Raw genomic sequence first — 20,972 nt, 5'->3', positions numbered from 1 at the left:
ATATTTATAAACAGTCAGATGACCATTAAGGCCCATTGGGCCTCTTGTTAATCAAACAAAGTTTTTCTTCCTCCTATTGTAGTAATCATTCCCGTTACCTAAAGTTTTAATGATAGAGGTTATTGGTACTCTGTGTATTGTGGTGTGTTAATTAATTGTCTCTATGTTACAGGATAATGGTGCTAGATGCTGGGGAAATCCGAGAATACGAAGCCCCCCACACTCTGTTACAAGACAAAGACACAATATTCTATGGAATGGCCAAAGATGCTGGACTAGTGTTCTAATGGTGTGACATATACAGTAACTTCAGGGAGTGTTTTAACAACAGCTGGCCTGCGGTGCTCATCCACATATTACACAAGTCTTTCCTTGTGAGCTCGGTTTCTAACAAATGTACACAAGATTCAGTGACAAATACACATGGATCCATGACTTAATTGCACATTTTGTGTGTAATCTGGATTCTGTCACACGTACACATGATTCTGTAATGTGTAGTCAGGATTCAATGACATATACACATGGATTAATGACATGCACACTTTGTGTGTACTCTGAATTTTCTAACAGATACACATAATTTTATGATGTGTACTCAGAATTCTACACATTGGTCAATGACATGCACACTTTGTGTGTACTCTGAATTCTCTGACAGGTATACATATTTCTATGATGTGTACTCAGAATTCAACACATGGGTCAATGATATGCACACTATGTGTGTACTCCCAAGTCGTTTACATGTACACACAGCACATTGTAGTCTTCATTCTTTGGTATATTTACACTGTTTTTCAGATAAAGTTATTTGATTGTTTTCATGGAAAGTGTGCTTGCCATATGACTGGAATCTGATCTGTAGATATTATTTGATGTATGTAATTCCCAATGCACTGTTAGATATTTTAAAGATATCGTTAAGTTTAACTTTGTTAAATGTATACAGCGTATAAATGTATTGCTCCTGTCGGTGATATATATATTAAATGTATACAGCGTATAAATGTATTGCTCCTGTCGATAATATATATATGGGTGCTTCTGTTTGGTTACTGGTTTACATGTATTTGTTATGGATCTTGTTGATACTCCTCGTTTGTACAATACATAACTGCCATTCCTTGCTGGTATAATCCAATGATATTAGGTGTTACATCCTCATTTACACTTACCTACCTACTGTTACAGAGGGATGGTTAGTAGTCATTTATATTCTGTAATTGCATTCTACAGAGTTATCTTTCCTTGCAGGTATTTATTGATTGTGATTTTGTGTTTCTGAGCATAACATCTTTTCAGAGAAAAGTGATGTGAATTTCGCTCACAAAATAATGAAGTCACAATGGATACCTACCCACAAGGTAGATAATTCTGTGGTGGGCAAAGACAGGAAACTTTGGTGTGCCTGTCTCATACTATTTTCCTAATGAGATGTCTTTTTTACTACAGATAAATATATGAATTTACTGATTATAGAATTTGATGAAAACTTGAGTCATATGAGACAAAGTATATTTTGTTTCTTTCTAAAGAGATTATTAACAATAATAACAGGTTACATAAGATTTTAAAATGTTTACCATTAGCTCTAACACTTGTATGAAATACCCTTATCTATGTTTTACATCAAGTCATGGTCAGCATTAATGTAGCCAAGTATCCATTGTTATCATCAAAGTTAGGTTTGATTCTTCGTTTACTTTGAACATTAATGTGAGACACTAACACAATAGGGATAGAGTGTTGTTCACAAAAATCACCAATCAAAACGGTTATTCTGTGTTTATTATCTTGTGTTTCATCAATTCTATGTACGGTATGAAGATTTCCTCTTTGAATTGAAAGTTTTCCTAAAAAAGGTTTGACAGGAAAACTATAAATACCATCTTGTGTCTATGCAGCCGTGATGTTAGCATTGTAAAGAAGAAGTTGAAGGTCCCACTAGGCTGTTAAACTACAGGCCAGTCTGGTTCTATTTCAGTCTATCTTGTCTTGTCTTCAGTGTTCTGTACGTGGGTCACCTTGTACTGTAACAAATTACAAAGGGTGGATTAATATCTCATGGGTTAGGACTTTAAAATTTATCTTAACTGTCTCTTTTTGATACACAAAAATATGATGGGTAGGGCATAAGGGTTAATTTCTTGTCTTTAATATAATGTAATATCCTATACATAAATAATATACTGTGACATCAAAATTCAATGTATCATGGATGATGTTGGAGAATCAGTGAGATATCTATTGTAATATCTATATAAATGTTATTGTCATTGTATGTTCTATGTTCAGTCAGATTTTACCGTGGGACTCTGGTGGGTTTTATACAGGATCTGTTGCCAGATCGTTCTGATGTAGGATTACAGAGAGATGCAAGATCGGTCAGAATCAGAATAATTAGGATGCCAGTTCCTGGAGAAATAAGTATCTTTAGTAAAGGAATCTCCATATTAAACAGCTCTTCATCATATCTTCATCATAACCTGGAGATAAGTGAGGAGCCAACAAAATGGCTGGAAATTAGCAAACCAGACAAAGAGTGACAGCTTGTATTCTATCACTGAATTAGTTTTTTTTAGATAGTCATCTTACTGTGTTGGTTTTTTCTAGTTTGGCCTTAATCCTTAAGGCACATTGTACATTATTCTACTTTCATTTTTTTGAGAATCTAGTTGTCAGTTCTCTATCATATGTTTACTTTTTCGTTAGTGGATTATGTGTCCTACATCTTGTTATCACTTAGTGTAGTCGGTTCTATTGTGTAAAGACAAATTTGTACATTTCTAGTTGTTTTAGTTTCTATCGTGTAAAGACAAATTTGTACATTTCTAGTTGTTTTAGTTTCTATCATGTAAAGACAAATTTGTACATTTCTAGTTGTTTTAGTTTCTATCGTGTAAAGACAAATTTGTACATTTCTAGTTGTTTTAGTTTCTATCATGTTGAAGACATACACTTTTAGTTATTTTACTTTCTATCATGTAAGACAAATTTGTATATTTTTGCATTCATTGTTGATGTAAGGATAGTTCCTTATTAGAACATTTGTATACCAGTCTGCATTTCCTACCGTTACTACCGGGGTGTTATTTGTAAGCTCTGTGTTAATTTTCATCATGTCACATGTAATTGAGGTTTTTTTAATGCATCACAGAAAACGTCCATTATGAGTATTTATCAATCTGTTGATAGTTGATGTTGTTTTGAAAGTAACAAATTTGTATAATTAATGATGTTTTTTTTTTTTTTTTTTTTTTATTTAATTTTCTTGTGATGATGTTTTAGGTTGTATTTTTTTCTGTCTTTGGGTTACACATATCTACCAGGGTAAGATTTGATTTAGAAATATGTTGATTATATTCTAAGCGACAATAATGCTGTCGGTGATTTGGTTACTGAGTCCATCAGGAGAGATTGTACATGTAGTCATACCCATGTTTCTAATAAGGTCAATAGAGCTTTTCCTTAGTAGATGTTGAACATTCAATATGGGGGATCAGTTTCTGCTGTGTTCCGTAGACAAATTAATTTTATGAAAAACGATGATATGTATTTGATTTAGAAAAAATCATTTGAGAAACCTCCCTTGAATTCTGAACAATTCATCATGTCAAAAAATAAAGAATGTAATATGATTTATTTTAAGATGTAGTGACATCATAAGAAGAGATATTTTAAATAGGACACAATGGCTTTCTTAAACGTGGAACTGTATCTTTCATCAAATAAGACAATTTTCTAGATTAATTGGTTTAGATTAGTGGTTTTGATATGTAAGGTATTCTGTTTAGCCTCCAAAGAATCTCCAGTTAACCATTGAAACATAACCTGCGGCTTATGTGAAACAAATATTGTACATAGTGAAATGCTCAACAATATACACAGTTCTTGCCCTTTGTTGTTATTAATGTATCAACACTGACTTCAATCCATTAGAAATAGTTTTCTGGGTTTTCAGTAGCTAATTCGGGTCATTTCCAGTAAAATAATGTCTTTGGTTTGTCCAAATAGCTCAGGGAAAGTACGATAACACTGTAAGCTGTTTGATGCTTATGGAGTGAATCTGATCGGGTGAAGACTATACCTTTAATCCATTTTTGTATACTTCAGAGTTGCCTCCCTTTTGGATAGGTATCCAATGTGACGTTATTATTTTGTGAGGGCAATTCACATTATTTTCTCTGAAAAGTATGACTTTACCCTCTGAAAAACATGACGACAAAATCAATACCTACCCACAAGAGCAGATAACTCTGTGATATGCAAATACGGAATATGTGTGTAGAAGATCAACTTTATCTCCCTTTATATCCTAAATGTTTTAGCTGTACTTTGTGTATGTTTTGCATACCTTTTAACAGTAGGGCATGTTTTAAAGTTTTGTTTTAATGAGTAACATTGAGATGTTATTGTCATTTCTCGATCATCAGAGATATTGTAATTGTTCATTTGAAAATATATATAATTATATTTTTAGACTAATGTGGTTTTGATGTGGAGCCAAATGGTATAATTTGTTAATGTGTGTTTGTTTTTGCTTATAAAATCAAGATGAGTAATCAAATACCATAGCAGTATTTGAGGAAGGACGGGCCCATTCTAGGCGTGAGGAGTTAGAAGCTTTGGATGTTTCCAATAAGTATCGTGTTTAAGTGTCTATCATCATTAAAATATCTAAAATGATCTTATAGTTAAAATGATGTCTTGTGTTGTTTTTATATAGTTAAAATGATGTCTTGTGTTGTTTTTATATAGTTAAAATGATGTCTTGTGTTGTTTTTATGCATTCACCATATACAAAATGTACTTGTAAGGGGCCATTTACAATTCTACCCATGGCCATTGAGTTGTGTCCGTGATCACCATTCAAACTCGGGAGATGTAGGTAGATGTGATCCTCACCAGTAATTAAATAGAGATTGAACAGTGTTTTGATTGCGTTAAAGGTGGTATGAACGCAATGGGATACAGACATATTCAATGTAGCGCGTTAGCGCTACATGTAGAATATGTCTGTATCCCATTGCGTTCATACCACCTTTAACGCAATCAAAACACTGTTCAATCTATATATTTACATAAATAAATCTACCTTTATGTACAATTTAAAACGGTGATGGTTGCTAAGTTGGGTAACTACGGTAGTCAGGATGACCGAAGATATAGTTCCGATTGTTGAATGTTATAGCTGCAGTTTGGTTTGAAATACAACAATGACACTTTTCAATTATTTTCAACATATATTTTTTTTTCAATTTGAAAATATATATTTAATAATGTCAATTTCGAATAAAAATTGAGATAACCAAGGCGGAACGACTACCGGTATGTATCGTTGTCAGGGTAGTGATGCGGTCCGAAGTGAAGCGAGCCGCCATATTTGATTTTCAACCGAGGAAAGTGACTGTGATAAAGCCTATTGATGGTATGACCGTTGAGCTGCTGAATGTTTGTCATGTATGTATCGGTCTAAGAACGCGATATACACTAAATTCTTCGCAGTCATGACTTTTATTTTATTGTACGGAGGATAGACAAGTGTTTGCGTGTGTGTAGGCCTATTTTGAATGCAAAGACGGGGCCATTTAAGCTGATGATACTGTTTCGGATAGGCTACCTGTAATGGTTTTTTTTTCCTGGAAACCTGTATATGATCTTTTAACCTATTGTTCGCTTAGACGCTCCCAGAATTATTCACCGACAATCAGATGTTCTGTATATTTAGGTGGGATGAGTGACCGTACACACATGTACGTCTGACGTAACTATGGGATTCCCCGAACATTCCTGAGGAAAGCCCCCGGTTGTAGCCCCGACCAGCGATTCATTTTGTAGTTTATTACCGTTACAATGCTTGAACACATGTTTTGTTTTGATGTCAAATACATATTTAATTGGATCTAATAAAAACTCTTTATTGTTATTTTAAAATCCGTCAACTTATGACGCAAAATCTTATCGAAGCGTGAACTAGAAGTAGTCCGAACCTGCACTGCGTTTGTATTCATACGTCATTGCGTTTACGCTAATTTGAACGCAACTCCCCTCCCGTTGACTATATAGGGGCATATGTAAATATGATTGTATGATTTGTACACAGTTCTTTTTTTTATACTTGGATCAAACATAAACAAGGCCCAAAGGGCCTGTATCGCTCACCTGGTTATTGTAATGCCAAGTTATGTTCTGAATCAGGATCATTGTTTTTTTTAGGTCACCTGAGACTCCAAAACTGCTAAAGCAATTTCAATGAAATTTTGCACAAACCTTCTAAGCCATAAGGCCAATCAAAATTGTGAATTATAGGGTTCCACACCCCCCAGGGAGCTGTGGGAGGGGCCAAAAGGGGTAAAATTGAGTAAAATTTCAAAAATCTTCTTCTCTACTCACAGATGTGGTAGAATCAAATACTTTTCATAAATAGAAAGGTCTTAAGGTCCTTTACAAAAATTGTGAATTATATGACCCTGGGGTCTCACGTTTCCCCCTGGGGAGGGGGTCAAGTTTACTATAGTTTATATAGGGAAAACGCATTTATGAGCATTTTTTGCTCAATTTTCTTTGGAAACGAGTCAAAGTTGGTTAGAATTATTAGCCTGAGATAGCATTTTAATATCATATCCACATTGGTCCTGGCCGACCCCCTGGGGGCAGAGGGGTGGGGCTAAAAAAGGGTCAATTAGGCTAAAACTTCAAAAATCTTCTTCTGAAATTCTGGAAATGGTAGAATCAAATACTTTTCATAAATAGAAAGGTCTTAAGGTCCTTTACAAAAATTGTGAATTATATGACCCTGGGGTCTCACGTTTCCCCCTGGGTAGGGGGTCAAGTTTACTATAGTTTATATAGGGAAAACACATTTATGAGCATTTTTTGTTCAATTTTCTTTGGAAACGAGTCAAACTTGGTTAGAATTATTAGCCTGAGATAGCATTTTAATATCATATCCACATTGGTCCTTGCCAACCCCCTGGGGGCAGAGGGGTGGGGCTAAAAAGGGTCAATTAGGCTAAAACTTCAAAAATCTTCATCTGAAATTCTGGAAATGGTAGAATCAAATGCTTTTCATAAATAGAAAGGTCTTAAGGTCCTTTACAAAAATTGTGAATTATATGACCCTGGGGTCTCACGTTTCCCCTTGGGGAGGGGGTCAAGTTTACTATAGTTTATATAGGGAAAACACATTAATGAGCATTTTTTGCTCAATTTTCTTTGGAAACGAGTCAAACTTGGTTAAAATTATTAGCCTGAGATAGCATTTTAATATCATATCCATATTGGTGCATGCCGACCCCCTGGGGGAGAGGGGCGGGGCCAAAAAAGGTCAAATAGGCTAAAACTTCAAAAATCTTCTAAAATTCTGGATATAGTAGACTCAAGGTGTCTTAAAGTGTTTTATAAAAATTGTGAATTATATGACCTTGGGGTCTCACGTTACCCCTTGGGGAGGGGTCAAGTTTACTTTAGTTTATAAGGAAAAACATATTTGTGAACATTATTTGCCCAATTTTCGTAGGAAATTAGTCAAACTTGATTAGAATTTTTAGCCTAAGATATAGCATTTTAACATCCATATCCGTCCTCGATGACCCCCTGGAGGACCAGAGGGGCAGGACCAAACAGGGTCAAAATGATTAAAATTTCAAAAAATACCTCTAAGTTCACAGGTTTGATGGAAGCAAATACTCTTCATAGTCTAAAAAGTCAAATTTATAAATCACTGACCAACTTCAAGGCCCAGCATATAGTGTTGATATGTCTTTAATTTGTTCATTATTTGTTTCATTATATATTCTAACTCAGGTGACCGTTTAGGCCCATGGGCCTCTTGTTTATATATTAACTTTATTTATTTTACATAGATTGTGAAACAAGTTATACAACTTATGCAAATCACTTTCGATGGCCCGAAGATAGGAAACCAGAGTGCCCGGAATAAACCCACGTGATCAGGTAGGTGACCCCTGACCTTTCCACGTCAGTGCCTGGGATCGAAACCACGGCCGGCTAGGTGAAAGGCGAGTGGCTTAACTACTACACCACCCGATCACCCTATTGTTTCTTTTCTGAAGGAATTTAAAGATTTATCTCTACTTTCCTACTTTCCCTATTGGGACCCATTCTTTCTGCTCCAAGGGGTCAAAGCAGACATTTATACAAACTGTTCCCCTTCCAAAAGGATATTTCTGGCCAAATTTGATTACATTCTGTTCAGTACTTTATGACTAAGAGCAATTTAAATGTTTTAGGCCAAAAAAAAAAAAAATTCTGATTAAGGCTACATTGGCAAAAAAATAGTGCCGGTCGGTCGGGGGGATTTTTTATTAGTGTCTGTCGGCCGGAACCGGAGTCTGAGATCGAAATCTTGACTTTTTAATTTTTTTCATAGAAAAGTGGAAAAAAATTTAGGGTCGGGGGTAAAAAAGAAGGATCGTTCGGGTAACCCTGAACAGACATTTTTTTTGGGGGGCATTATTTCTATTTCCCCAATATTGGGCCCTGGCCCCTCCTGCCCCTGGGGGGTCAAAGTCAAAATTTATACAAGGTATGATTCCCTTCCCCAAAGGAGGTTTCTGACCAAATTTGGTTACATTCCAATTTAAAGGCTTTACCACTATTTCCCCTACATGGCATTGGGGGGGGGGGGGGGGGGCCCACAGTCAAAATGTATACAAACTATGATCTCCTTCGATTCCCCAAAGGATGTTTCTGGTCAAATTTTATTACATGCCATGCAGAACTCTATGACTAGTAGCTATTCAAAGGAAATGTTGAAGGAGGGACGGACACTGCGCCATGACATGAGGTCACCGGCCCTTCGGGCTAGTTGAGCTAAAAATGTCTCTGATTGACCAGATTCTATTTGAGCATTTTTGTTTGTCTATTGGCCTCATAGTTAGTGATAAGAAGTCATTGAAAGATTTAGTTTATTTGACCCATGACCTTGAATGAAGGCCAAGTTTATTCATTTGAACAAACTTGGTTGTCCTTTATCCCAGCATACTACAGACACAACAGCAGTACTAGCCATACTTTTTATTAACAAGAAGTTGTTTAATATTTTAACTTATTAGACTCCTGTGGCCATGAATGATGTCATGGTAGTTCAATTGAACAATCTTTAATTTGTTGTCTCATTCCAGTATGCAAGACCTCAATTTGACAAATTTTAGCCAAATTGATCCATGTGTTCTGAATGTAAGGCAATGTCATTCATTTGAACGAACTTGGTATCCCTACTTCATAGCATGTTGCAATCATCTTACCAGTTATCTGTCACTTGGCATGTGGAACTTCTTACATGTAAAGAGAAAAGTTAATGGACATATGATATGCCATATAGACAGCAAGACAGACCAGCCCATTTCTTAACTCTTTGAGAAAAGCTTTATGACTATAAAGTAAAACCATAATCAAAGTGTTTTAACAATTACTTTATTCGGTCAATATCCTACAATTATTAATGAAGCAGAAACAACATCACTTTAAATATCACATAATCCATCAATACACCACAAAAACCACATAACATAAAGACCAAACATCAACAAGTGTGAAGTAAGTAGTCATATACCACTGCTATTTCAATCGCAGGCGAGATAATGACAATGTATTCATTTCTGTTTTCTATTGAAACAAGATGCATCAGGTTACCTTCTCCATCCATTCTAATATGTATTGACATTTTAAAAAGACACTAATATGACCTATGAATGACTGGAGATTTATTGAAGTATCTGATAGTTACGGGGTTTCATCTCCCATTTATTTTGATGAGAAAAGGAGAAAAGACGAATAGCAGGGCACCTTTTTAAAGTGATGTTTGGATAGAAAATTAAAATGTTCAATGAGGATATTCTCTGAACACTGTCATATTTTAATGCTTTGCCCAGCTAAGTTTTGATTCTTGGACTTGTTACAATGATGTTCATTATCATTTCTCTGTTTGCGGCAGTTGTTAGATATGAAAACCTTGAATGTGAAGTTTTGTGAACCCACTAAACATTATATATAGCTGTATGTGCATTGATTATTCATAATTTATTGCTGATAAATTAACAAAACTACAAAACAAACACTGAATACAATATTTCATATTTAGTCTTGGCAGGATGTTTCCAGACAGGAAAGTACAGTTTATGTAAGGATATCAATCTGAACCTGACAGTGTACAGTACACTGTACTAGGTATAGAAATGTCACACACAAGAAACTTGTTTCACTGGCTGTGTAGCAAATATCCTTACATAAAAATCTTGGCAAAGAAAAAAAAAATTATTTTAACAAGTTCGCTCAATCGAATGAATCACTTTTCTGCTCATAATTTTAAGTTATAGGTATACAGTACAGGGAGATATTTACATAGAATCATACAAATACTGGATTTTGAAGTGCACCATACATAAAAGTTGTAAATATACAAATAAATGTGACAACATAATAAATATACCATGGCAAAATAAATCTGGCTGAAAAAGAATCCAAAATTTGGTGTGATCAAATTTCATAAAATCTAGTCCTAAAAGGACATCTTATTTATCGAAATAAAAATTGAAAAATTGATACTTATTGTTAGCCGTATTACAGCAGACATTTACAGGAGCTAGATTACAGTAGAGTTTTCTATCATTTCCCAAGAGCAGACAACTCTCATCTCAAGAGTAGACAACTTTCATCTCAAGAGCAGATAACTACCAAGAATATTGCATTTTACAAGAGTAATAACAGAAAACATTGACAATCAAGGTGTATTTGTCACTGAGTTACCAGTGAGGATATGAAAGGTGATTATACATTAGATGTAAATACATAAACACAATATTCACATGGCAAATTCTAACACAGGAAACAACCCAAAATGGATTTGTCCTAGCTGGAGTCGAAATGATAAATAAATAAGTGAAATGTTTCTACGCTTACACTTTATCACGATGATAGCTCACTAATAAATAAACCTTACATATCACATTTATAATTATTTCAACAGCCATAAAATTCACATCTCTGAATCAAACATAACAAACAAATAAAATCTTTTTTCACCTAGAAAATTGCAGACTAGATCATACTTTGCTGATAATTACATATGGATTTTTGTGGTAATCGTTGATGGATGCCCTGTTAGCTTCCTACGATATATGGTTGTAACATTATTAAGATGACTATGCTACCTAAGTTGTTTATAACACCTTGGCTAGTACAGACGGTAAGCCTATTGACTCACATCAAGGATAAATAGTCATGATGTTTATCAATATTACCTGTGATCAGAAATTACCTACAGATGTTCATTACGTAACATCATTTAAAGATTAACATGTTTCGGTCAACTTTCTTTTTCTTTTATCTTTTTTTATTTGACAAATTGACTGGGTATTTTTTAACCAGTGTGTTTCATATGATTTGAACTGTGAAAAACTTCCGTGCAATAAAGGTGTCTTAAATTTAAATCTTGATTTCGTTTAAAGGACATTACACCTTACAGCTATAGATATAAACAATGGTACATGGTTATCCCATCCATTCACGCAGATCTGATAAAACGTCATCATCTACTGACATCCCTGTTACACAAAGAAAGTCTCACAATACAAATGTTAATCATTATCAATTCTAAATGTTTATTCAATGATGAAGTTCCATGATCAATAAAATACAGAATTCAACATTAATACAATTTGGATACAAAAATAACACAAAATAAACTCAGAAGCTGGACGAAAATAACAACATAGTTTTATGCATTGTAATTATCCTATAACTACCATTGTTTATGGAAACAATGGACCTTCAGGCTAAATCTAATACCCAGTAAATATTTTTTAATTAATTCCATAATGCAGATTCTCATTTATTTCTTATCAATACAAAAATCATTCATACACAAAACAGACAAAAGAAATTAATACTACATTTTTCATTCCAATATGTTACAATCATCTTTTATTTCTATTCTAGAATATTGATCAACAACATCACTAACCATGCCCTGTTTTCGTTTGTTCAAATTTTGGCATCCTCCAAATGGAATTATTAATAGAGTATATAATGTACATTTTGAATACATGTGTAATAAAGCTGTTTCACAGATACAAACTCTGCAGGACTATGTCAGATAAATAGGAGGCTTTGAAGCTATCAGATGTATAAACTGTTCCTAGGTTGTATATTATCATGTATAATGTACATTTATACATCATACCCAGAGGTAATAATACATACAATAATAATCTATTCTGTCAGAACACTTCCTTGGTAAAACTTTTAAGTTTTGATATATATATCACTCAGTAAATCTCAGCCTTTTGAAATCCACGTAATGCTTTGTCCATTTAATGGTAGCTGGTAAATGATTTTAGGCCTAGGACTGAGTCCTTAATTAAATCATCTACACAATGTTATAGTGGAGACTACAGATAGTACATGTATATATACCACCCCAGGTACTGACGGATATACACTAACAAAAATGTAAACTATCGAATATATTTATTGCAATGTATATCAGAATATATATCTGAAACTAAAAGATTTTTTTAGATTTTTCTACAGTGATAGGATAATTGTACTATACCCGATTTGTTTGGAGATGGCTAATATAGGCTTTGCCTGTTGCCAAATCCGTTTGCATATTATCTGCAATAAAATTTGTTGAAATGAAAAAATATGCTATCAAAATAGCTATATAGCATGCAATGCAAGTTGCACCGATATAGAAAAAGAAATTTATCTATATGTAATTATGTACAGTCAAACCTTGCTAACTTAACATAATGTTGTTAACTCTACTTAAGCATTGATGTCACTATCTTTTAACTTCATCAGGTTATGAATTAAATTTTGTTTGCAAACTGTGTGAATTAGCGTAGCAGATTCTCACAAAAGTTTGCAAACAAAATTTATTTCATAACCCGATGAATTTAAAAAATAGTTACATCAATGCTTATTATTAATTTTTCAGACTACTTGTTAACATAAATACGTTTAAATGTACGATTCCATTGAATATTTCAATGGATTATTTTTTATAAATCAATACCCAACGTCGACGTCTCTATTGTGACGTCATGATATTGTCGGGTTTTTGCACCATTCTTGGATTTTTTCTTCATAGTATATGAAGAAAAAAGATCTGCCAATCAGAAAGTCTGATATAGTATTAAAACAAATAAAAATTAATTATATAATTATGTTGTCAAACGTTGTTAACTTCAAGTTAGTGGGACCATGGTAATACTTCAAGTTGTATATGAAGTGAAGTTTGCTTGATTATAAGGTAAAGAAGATTGGAAAGGACGGACAAACTACTTCAAATTTAACAAGATCTTTGTGCTCTACGCTAAGTCTCTTTCAAGTTACAAGTTTTAACTGTATATATCAAATCTGGAAACCTGTTCTTCCATATCCAAGTCCTATTGTTTAATCTCAGAAGTCTGGTGATGTGTAAGATTAAAAGAATGATCTTGGCCAATCATTTCACTCAAGAGATAAAACAATTTTGAAAACTAAAATGTAAAACCTTTCAATTTATATCTTTAACATTGTGGAAGTTACAGCTGCATGATATGAATCTCAAATACCAAGTAAAGCGTTATAACTAAAATATTTTTTATAAATTAAAAAAAAAATTGCCAGCCCAGTAAGGGAGTTGTACAAATGTGTAATATACTTTAAAGGCATAACAAAGGACTAAAAAATGAAAAAATATACCAATATATAATATAATGGCGATAACGTAATTATATCATGTATACCTCACATACACTCTCACATGTCATACTGTCCAGCACCATACAATAAAACCTCAGAAAAAAGCAAGGATTACATAGAAACCACAAGCTTCGGACTATTGATCGGTGATTGAAAAGAAAATAGTTCCTTAGTAACCCTAACATATCCCTACACCAGAATAGTGTACGATCAGATCAATGAGGTTTCAGTGCATCGTGCACCATATAAAATATAGAAACAAAACATGATGGCAGTGAGAGTACCCCACTAGTTATACGGACAGTGATACCCTGTACTCACTTCTCTCATCACCCAGGCAACAGAAATTAATTCTTAAAAGAAAAACTTCTATCAATCTATAAAATGCTTCATACCAAAAATTGCATTTCTATCCAAGTATTCGTTTAAATGTGTAATAAATTAAAAGACAAATTGAAATAAAATTCCTAACCAATGTAAGTGTCCCTGCTAAGATGGCATGGTTACATTAGACAGTGATAGAAGCCCGCGAGCAAGGAGCTTGTCACGCAACATATTGAAAACTTGTACTTGTTCCTCTGAGCTGAGTAGCAGGACATTCTGTATGATCTTCTGAGGGTTAGGTGCTCTGTAAACAATAATAAATGGTTCATCATCACACATTGACTCCTAATTATAAATGGTTCATCATCACACATTGATTCCTATTTATAAATTGTTCATCATCACACATTGATTCCTATTTATAAATTGTTCATCATCACACATTGACTCCTATTTATAAATTGTTCATCATCACACATTGACTCCTATTTATAAATTGTTCATCATCACACATTGACTCCTAATTATAAATGGTTCATCATCACACATTGATTCCTATTTATAAATGGTTCATCATCACACATTGATTCCTATTTATAAATTGTTCATCATCACACATTGATCCTTATAATGTTCATCATCACACATTGATCTATTTATAAATGGTTCATCATCACACATTGATTCCTAATTATAAATGGTTCATCATCACACATTGATTCCTAATTATAAATGTTCATCATCACACATTGATTCCTAATTATAAATTGGTTCATCATCACACATTGATTCCTAATTATAAATGGTTCATCATCACACATTGATTCCTAATTATAAATTGTTCTCATCATCACACATTGATTCCTAATTATAAATGGTTCATCATCACACATTGATTCCTAATTATAAATGGTTCTCATCACATTGTCATCATCACACATTGATTCCTAATTATAAATTGTTCATCATCACACATTGATTCCTAATTATAAATGTTCATCATCACACATTGATTCCTAATTATAAATTGTTCATCATCACACATTGATTCCTAACATCACACATTGATTCCTAATTATAAATTGTTCATCATCACACATTGATTCCTAATTTAAAATTGTTCATCATCACACATTGATTCCTAATTATAATGTTCATCATCACACATTGATTCCTATTATAAATGTTCATCATCACACATTGATTCCTAATTATAAATGGTTCATCATCACACATTGATTCCTAATTATAAATGTTCATCATCACACATTGATTCCTAATTATAAATGGTTCATCATCACACATTGATTCCTATTATAAATTGTTCATCATCACACATTGATTCCTAATTATAAATGGTTCATCATCACACATTGATTCCTAATTATAAATTGTTCATCATCACACATTGATTCCTAATTATAAATGGTTCATCATCACACATTGATTCCTAATTATAAATGGTTCATCATCACACATTGATTCCTAATTATAAATGGTTCATCATCACACATTGATTCTATTATAAATTTCATCATCACAATTGATTCCTATTATAAATCATCATCACACATTGATTCCTAATTATAAATGGTTCATCATCACACACATTGATTCCTATTTATAAATGGTTCATCATCACACATTGATTCCTAATTATAAATGGTTCATCATCACACATTGATTCCTAATTATAAATGGTTCATCATCACACATGATTCACATCATCACACATTGATTCCTAATTATAAATGGTTCATCATCACACATTGATTCCTAATTATAAATGGTTCATCATCACACATTGATTCCTAATTATAAATGGTTCATCATCACACATTGATTCCTAATTATAAATTGTTCATCATCACACATTGATTCCTAATTATAAATGGTTCATCATCACACATTGATTCCTAATTATAAATGGTTCATCATCACACATTGATTCCTAATTATAAATTGTTCATCATCACACATTGATTCCTAATTATAAATGGTTCATCATCACACATTGATTCCTAATTATAAATGGTTCATCATCACACATTGATTCCTATTTATAAATTGTTCATCATCACACATTGATTCCTAATTATAAATGGTTCATCATCACACATTGATTCCTAATTATAAATGGTTCATCATCACACATTGATTCCTAATTATAAATTGTTCATCATCACACATTGATTCCTATTTATAAATGGTTCATCATCACACATTGATTCCTAATTATAAATTGTTCATCATCACACATTGATTCCTAATTATAAATGGTTCATCATCACACATTGATTCCTAATTATAAATGGTTCATCATCACACATTGATTCCTAATTATAAATGGTTCATCATCACACATTGATTCCTAATTATAAATGGTTCATCATCACACATTGATTCCTAATTATAAATGGTTCATCATCACACATTGATTCCTAATTATAAATGGTTCATCATCACACATTGATTCCTAATTATAAATTGTTCATCATCACACATTGATTCCTATTTATAAATGTTTCATCATCACACATTGATTCCTAATTATAAATGGTTCATCATCACACATTGATTCCTAATTTATAAATGGTTCATCATCACACATTGATTCCTAATTATAAATGGTTCATCATCACACATTGATTCCTAATTATAAATTGGTTCATCATCACACATTGATTCCTAATTATAAATGGTTCATCATCACACATTGATTCCTAATTATAAATGGTTCATCATCACACATTGATTCCTAATTATAAATGGTTCATCATCACACATTGATTCCTAATTATAAATTGTTCATCATCACACATTTCCTAATTTATAAATTGTTCATCATCACACATTGATTCCTATTTATAAATGGTTCATCATCACACATTGATTCCTAATTATAAATTGTTCATCATCACACATTGATTCCTAATTATAAATGGTTCATCATCACACATTGATTCCTAATTATAAATTGTTCATCATCACACATTGATTCCTAATTATAAATTGTTCATCATCACACATTGATTCCTATTTATAAATTGTTCATCATCACACATTGATTCCTAATTATAAATGGTTCATCATCACACATTGATTCCTAATTATAAATTGTTCATCATCACACATTGATTCCTAATTATAAATTGTTCATCATCACACATTGATTCCTAATTATAAATGGTTCATCATCACACATTGATCCCTAATTATAAATTGTTCATCATCACACATTGATTCCTAATTATAAATTGTTCATCATCACACATTGATTCCTAATTTATAAATTGTTCATCATCACACATTGATTCCTAATTATAAATTGTTCATCATCACACATTGATTCCTAATTATAAATTGGTTCATCATCACACATTGATTCCTAATTATAAATGGTTCATCATCACACATTGATTCCTAATTATAAATTGTTCATCATCACACATTGATTCCTATTTATAAATTGTTCATCATCACACATTGATTCCTAATTATAAATGGTTCATCATCACACATTGATTCCTAATTATAAATTGGTTCATCATCACACATTGATTCCTAATTATAAATGGTTCATCATCACACATTGATTCCTAATTATAAATTGTTCATCATCACACATTGATTCCTAATTATAAATGGTTCATCATCACACATTGATTCCTAATTATAAATGGTTCATCATCACACATTGATTCCTAATTATAAATGGTTCATCATCACACATTGATTCCTAATTATAAATTGTTCATCATCACACACATTGATTCCTAATTATAAATTGTTCATCATCACACATTGATTCCTAATTATAAATGGTTCATCATCACACATTGATTCCTAATTATAAATGGTTCATCATCACATTGATTCACTAATTATAAAGGTTCATCATCACACATAATTCCTAATTATAAATTGTTCATCATCACACATTGATTCCTAATTATAAATGGTTCATCATCACACATTGATTCCTAATTATAAATGTTCATCATCACACATTGATTCAACATTATCTTTAGTTTATCATCACACAATTATTCCTAATTACAGAATGTACATTATTAGAGGACTTACTACTGATAGAGATGATGGCAGGAATCCTCTACCACACCTCGGACAACAACAGGTGATCTGTGTAGGTTTATAACCACAATTATTGTAATCAGATCTACATTATAAAACTTATGTGAATAACTGTATAACTGTTAAACATGTAGGAAATGTTAGGAAATTTTAGTAAATAAAAACATTGTTTACTAAAAAACTTTGAAAGTAAAGACATATCTGCTGTATAGACGTAAGTAAACAAATGTAGCCATGAGGAACTTGTAATAAGATTGGCTGACTAATTACCTGATAAAGCTTGTGTAATAGACGTGTACAAATGTAGCCATGAGGAACTTGTAATAAGATTGGCTGACTATTACCTGATAAAGCTTGTGTAATAGACGTGTACAAATGTAGCCATGAGGAACTTGTAATAAGATTGACTGACTAATTACCTGATAAAGCTTGTGTAATAGACGTGTACAAATGTAGCCATGAGGAACTTGTAATAAGATTGGCTGACTAATTACCTGATAAAGCTTGTGTAATAGACGTGTACAAATGTAGCCATGAGGAACTTGTAATAAGATTGGCTGACTAATTACCTGATAAAGCTTGTGTAATAGACGTGTACAAATGTAGCCATGAGGAACTTGTAATAAGATTGGCTGACTAATTACCTGATAAAGCTTGTGTAATAGACGTGTACAAATGTAGCCATGAGGAACTTGTAATAAGATTGACTGACTTATTACCTGATAAAGCTTGTGTAATAGACGTGTACAAATGTAGCCATGAGGAACTTGTAATAAGATTGGCTGACTAATTACCTGATAAAGCTTGTGTAATAGACGTGTACAAATGTAGCCATGAGGAACTTGTAATAAGATTGGCTGACTTATTACCTGATAAAGCTTGTGTAATAGACGTGTACAAATGTAGCCATGAGGAACTTGTAATAAGATTGGCTGACTAATTACCTGATAAAGCTTGTGTAATAGACGTGTACAAATGTAGCCATGAGGAACTTGTAATAAGATTGGCTGACTCATTACCTGATAAAGCTTGTGTAATAGACGTGAACAAATGTAGCCATGAGGAACTTGTAATAAGATTGACTGACTTATTACCTGATAAAGCTTGTGTAATACACGTGTACAAATGTAGCCATGAGGAACTTGTAATAAGATTGACTGACTAATTACCTGATAAAGCTTGTGTAATAGACGTGTACAAATGTAGCCATGAGGAACTTGTAATAAGATTGACTGACTAATTACCTGATAAAGCTTGTGTAATAGACGTGTACAAATGTAGCCATGAGGAACTTGTAATAAGATTGGCTGACTAATTACCTGATAAAGCTTGTGTAATAGACCTGTACAAATGTAGCCATGAGGAACTTGTAATAAGATTGGCTGACTAATTAACTGATAAAGCTTGTGTAATAGACCTGTACAAATGTAGCCATGAGGAATTTGTAATAAGATTGACTGACTAATTAACTGATAAAGCTTGTGTAATAGACCTGTACAAATGTAGCCATGAGGAACTTGTAATAAGATTGACTGACTAATTACCTGATAAAGCTTGTGTAATAGACGTGTACAAATGTAGCCATGAGGAACTTGTAATAAGATTGACTGACTAATTACCTGATAAAGCTTGTGTAATAGACGTGTACAAATGTAGCCATGAGGAACTTGTAATAAGATTGGCTGACTAATTACCTGATAAAGCTTGTGTAATAGACCTGTACAAATGTAGCCATGAGGAACTTGTAATAAGATTGGCTGACTAATTACCTGATAAAGCTTGTGTAATAGACGTGTACAAATGTAGCCATGAGGAACTTGTAATAAGATTGACTGACTAATTACCTGATAAAGCTTGTGTAATAGACGTGTACAAATGTAGCCATGAGGAACTTGTAATAAGATTGGCTGACTAATTACCTGATAAAGCTTGTGTAATAGACGTGTACAAATGTAGCCATGAGGAACTTGTAATAAGATTGGCTGACTAATTACCTGATAAAGCTTGTGTAATAGACGTGTACAAATGTAGCCATGAGGAACTTGTAATAAGATTGACTGACTAATTACCTGATAAAGCTTGTGTAATAGACGTGTACAAATGTAGCCATGAGGAACTTGTAATAAGATTGACTGACTAATTACCTGATAAAGCTTGTGTAATAGACGTGTACAAATGTAGCCATGAGGAACTTGTAATAAGATTGGCTGACTCATTACCTGATAAAGCTTGTGTAATAGACGTGTACAAATGTAGCCATGAGGAACTTGTAATAAGATTGACTGACTAATTACCTGATAAAGCTTGTGTAATAGACGTGTACAAATGTAGCCATGAGGAACTTGTAATAAGATTGACTGACTAATTACCTGATAAAGCTTGTGTAATAGACGTGTACAAATGTAGCCATGAGGAACTTGTAATAAGATTGGCTGACTAATTACCTGATAAAGCTTGTGTGTAATAGACGTGTACAAATGTAGCCATGAGGAACTTGTAATAAGATTGACTGACTAATTACCTGATAAAGCTTGTGTAATAGACGTGTACAAATGTAGCCATGAGGAACTTGTAATAAGATTGACTGACTATTACCTGATAAAGCTTGTGTAATAGACGTGTACAAATGTAGCCATGAGGAACTTGTAATAAGATTGACTGACTAATTACCTGATAAAGCTTGTGTAATAGACGTGTACAAATGTAGCCATGAGGAACTTGTAATAAGATTGGCTGACTCATTACCTGATAAAGCTTGTGTAATAGACGTGTACAAATGTAGCCATGAGGAACTTGTAATAAGATTGACTGACTAATTACCTGATAAAGCTTGTGTA

At 32.9% G+C, this 20,972-nt stretch overlaps 2 protein-coding genes across 4 annotated transcripts in view; one reads left to right on the top strand and one right to left on the bottom strand.

Moving 5' to 3' along the window:
• Positions 1-4,703, top strand: part of LOC138324201 (multidrug resistance-associated protein 1-like) — a 100,694-nt gene extending 95,991 nt beyond the window's left edge. Inside the window, exon 29 of the mRNA XM_069269282.1 lies at positions 173-4,703. Coding sequence (XP_069125383.1) covers positions 173-287 — 115 coding nt within the window. The 3' untranslated portion in view covers positions 288-4,703. The remainder of the gene's footprint in view (positions 1-172) is intronic.
• The window catches only part of LOC138322657 (phosphatidate cytidylyltransferase, photoreceptor-specific-like), a 42,971-nt gene continuing 23,773 nt past the window's right edge, over positions 1,775-20,972 (bottom strand). For 2 of the 3 annotated variants that reach the window (XM_069266659.1, XM_069266661.1), the window contains one exon: positions 9,425-14,344. In XM_069266659.1, coding sequence (XP_069122760.1) covers positions 14,206-14,344 — 139 coding nt within the window. In that variant the 3' untranslated portion in view covers positions 9,425-14,205. Of the gene's footprint in view, positions 2,034-9,424; positions 14,345-20,972 lie in introns of those variants that run through there. The other variant, XM_069266660.1, reaches the window with a different exon arrangement.

Source organism: Argopecten irradians, chromosome 5 (assembly GCF_041381155.1).
Source record: "Argopecten irradians isolate NY chromosome 5, Ai_NY, whole genome shotgun sequence".
NCBI lineage: Eukaryota > Metazoa > Mollusca > Bivalvia > Pectinida > Pectinidae > Argopecten > Argopecten irradians.
The sequence above is the reverse complement of the archived record's forward strand: the minus strand, read 5'-3'. Positions and strand labels throughout refer to the sequence as shown.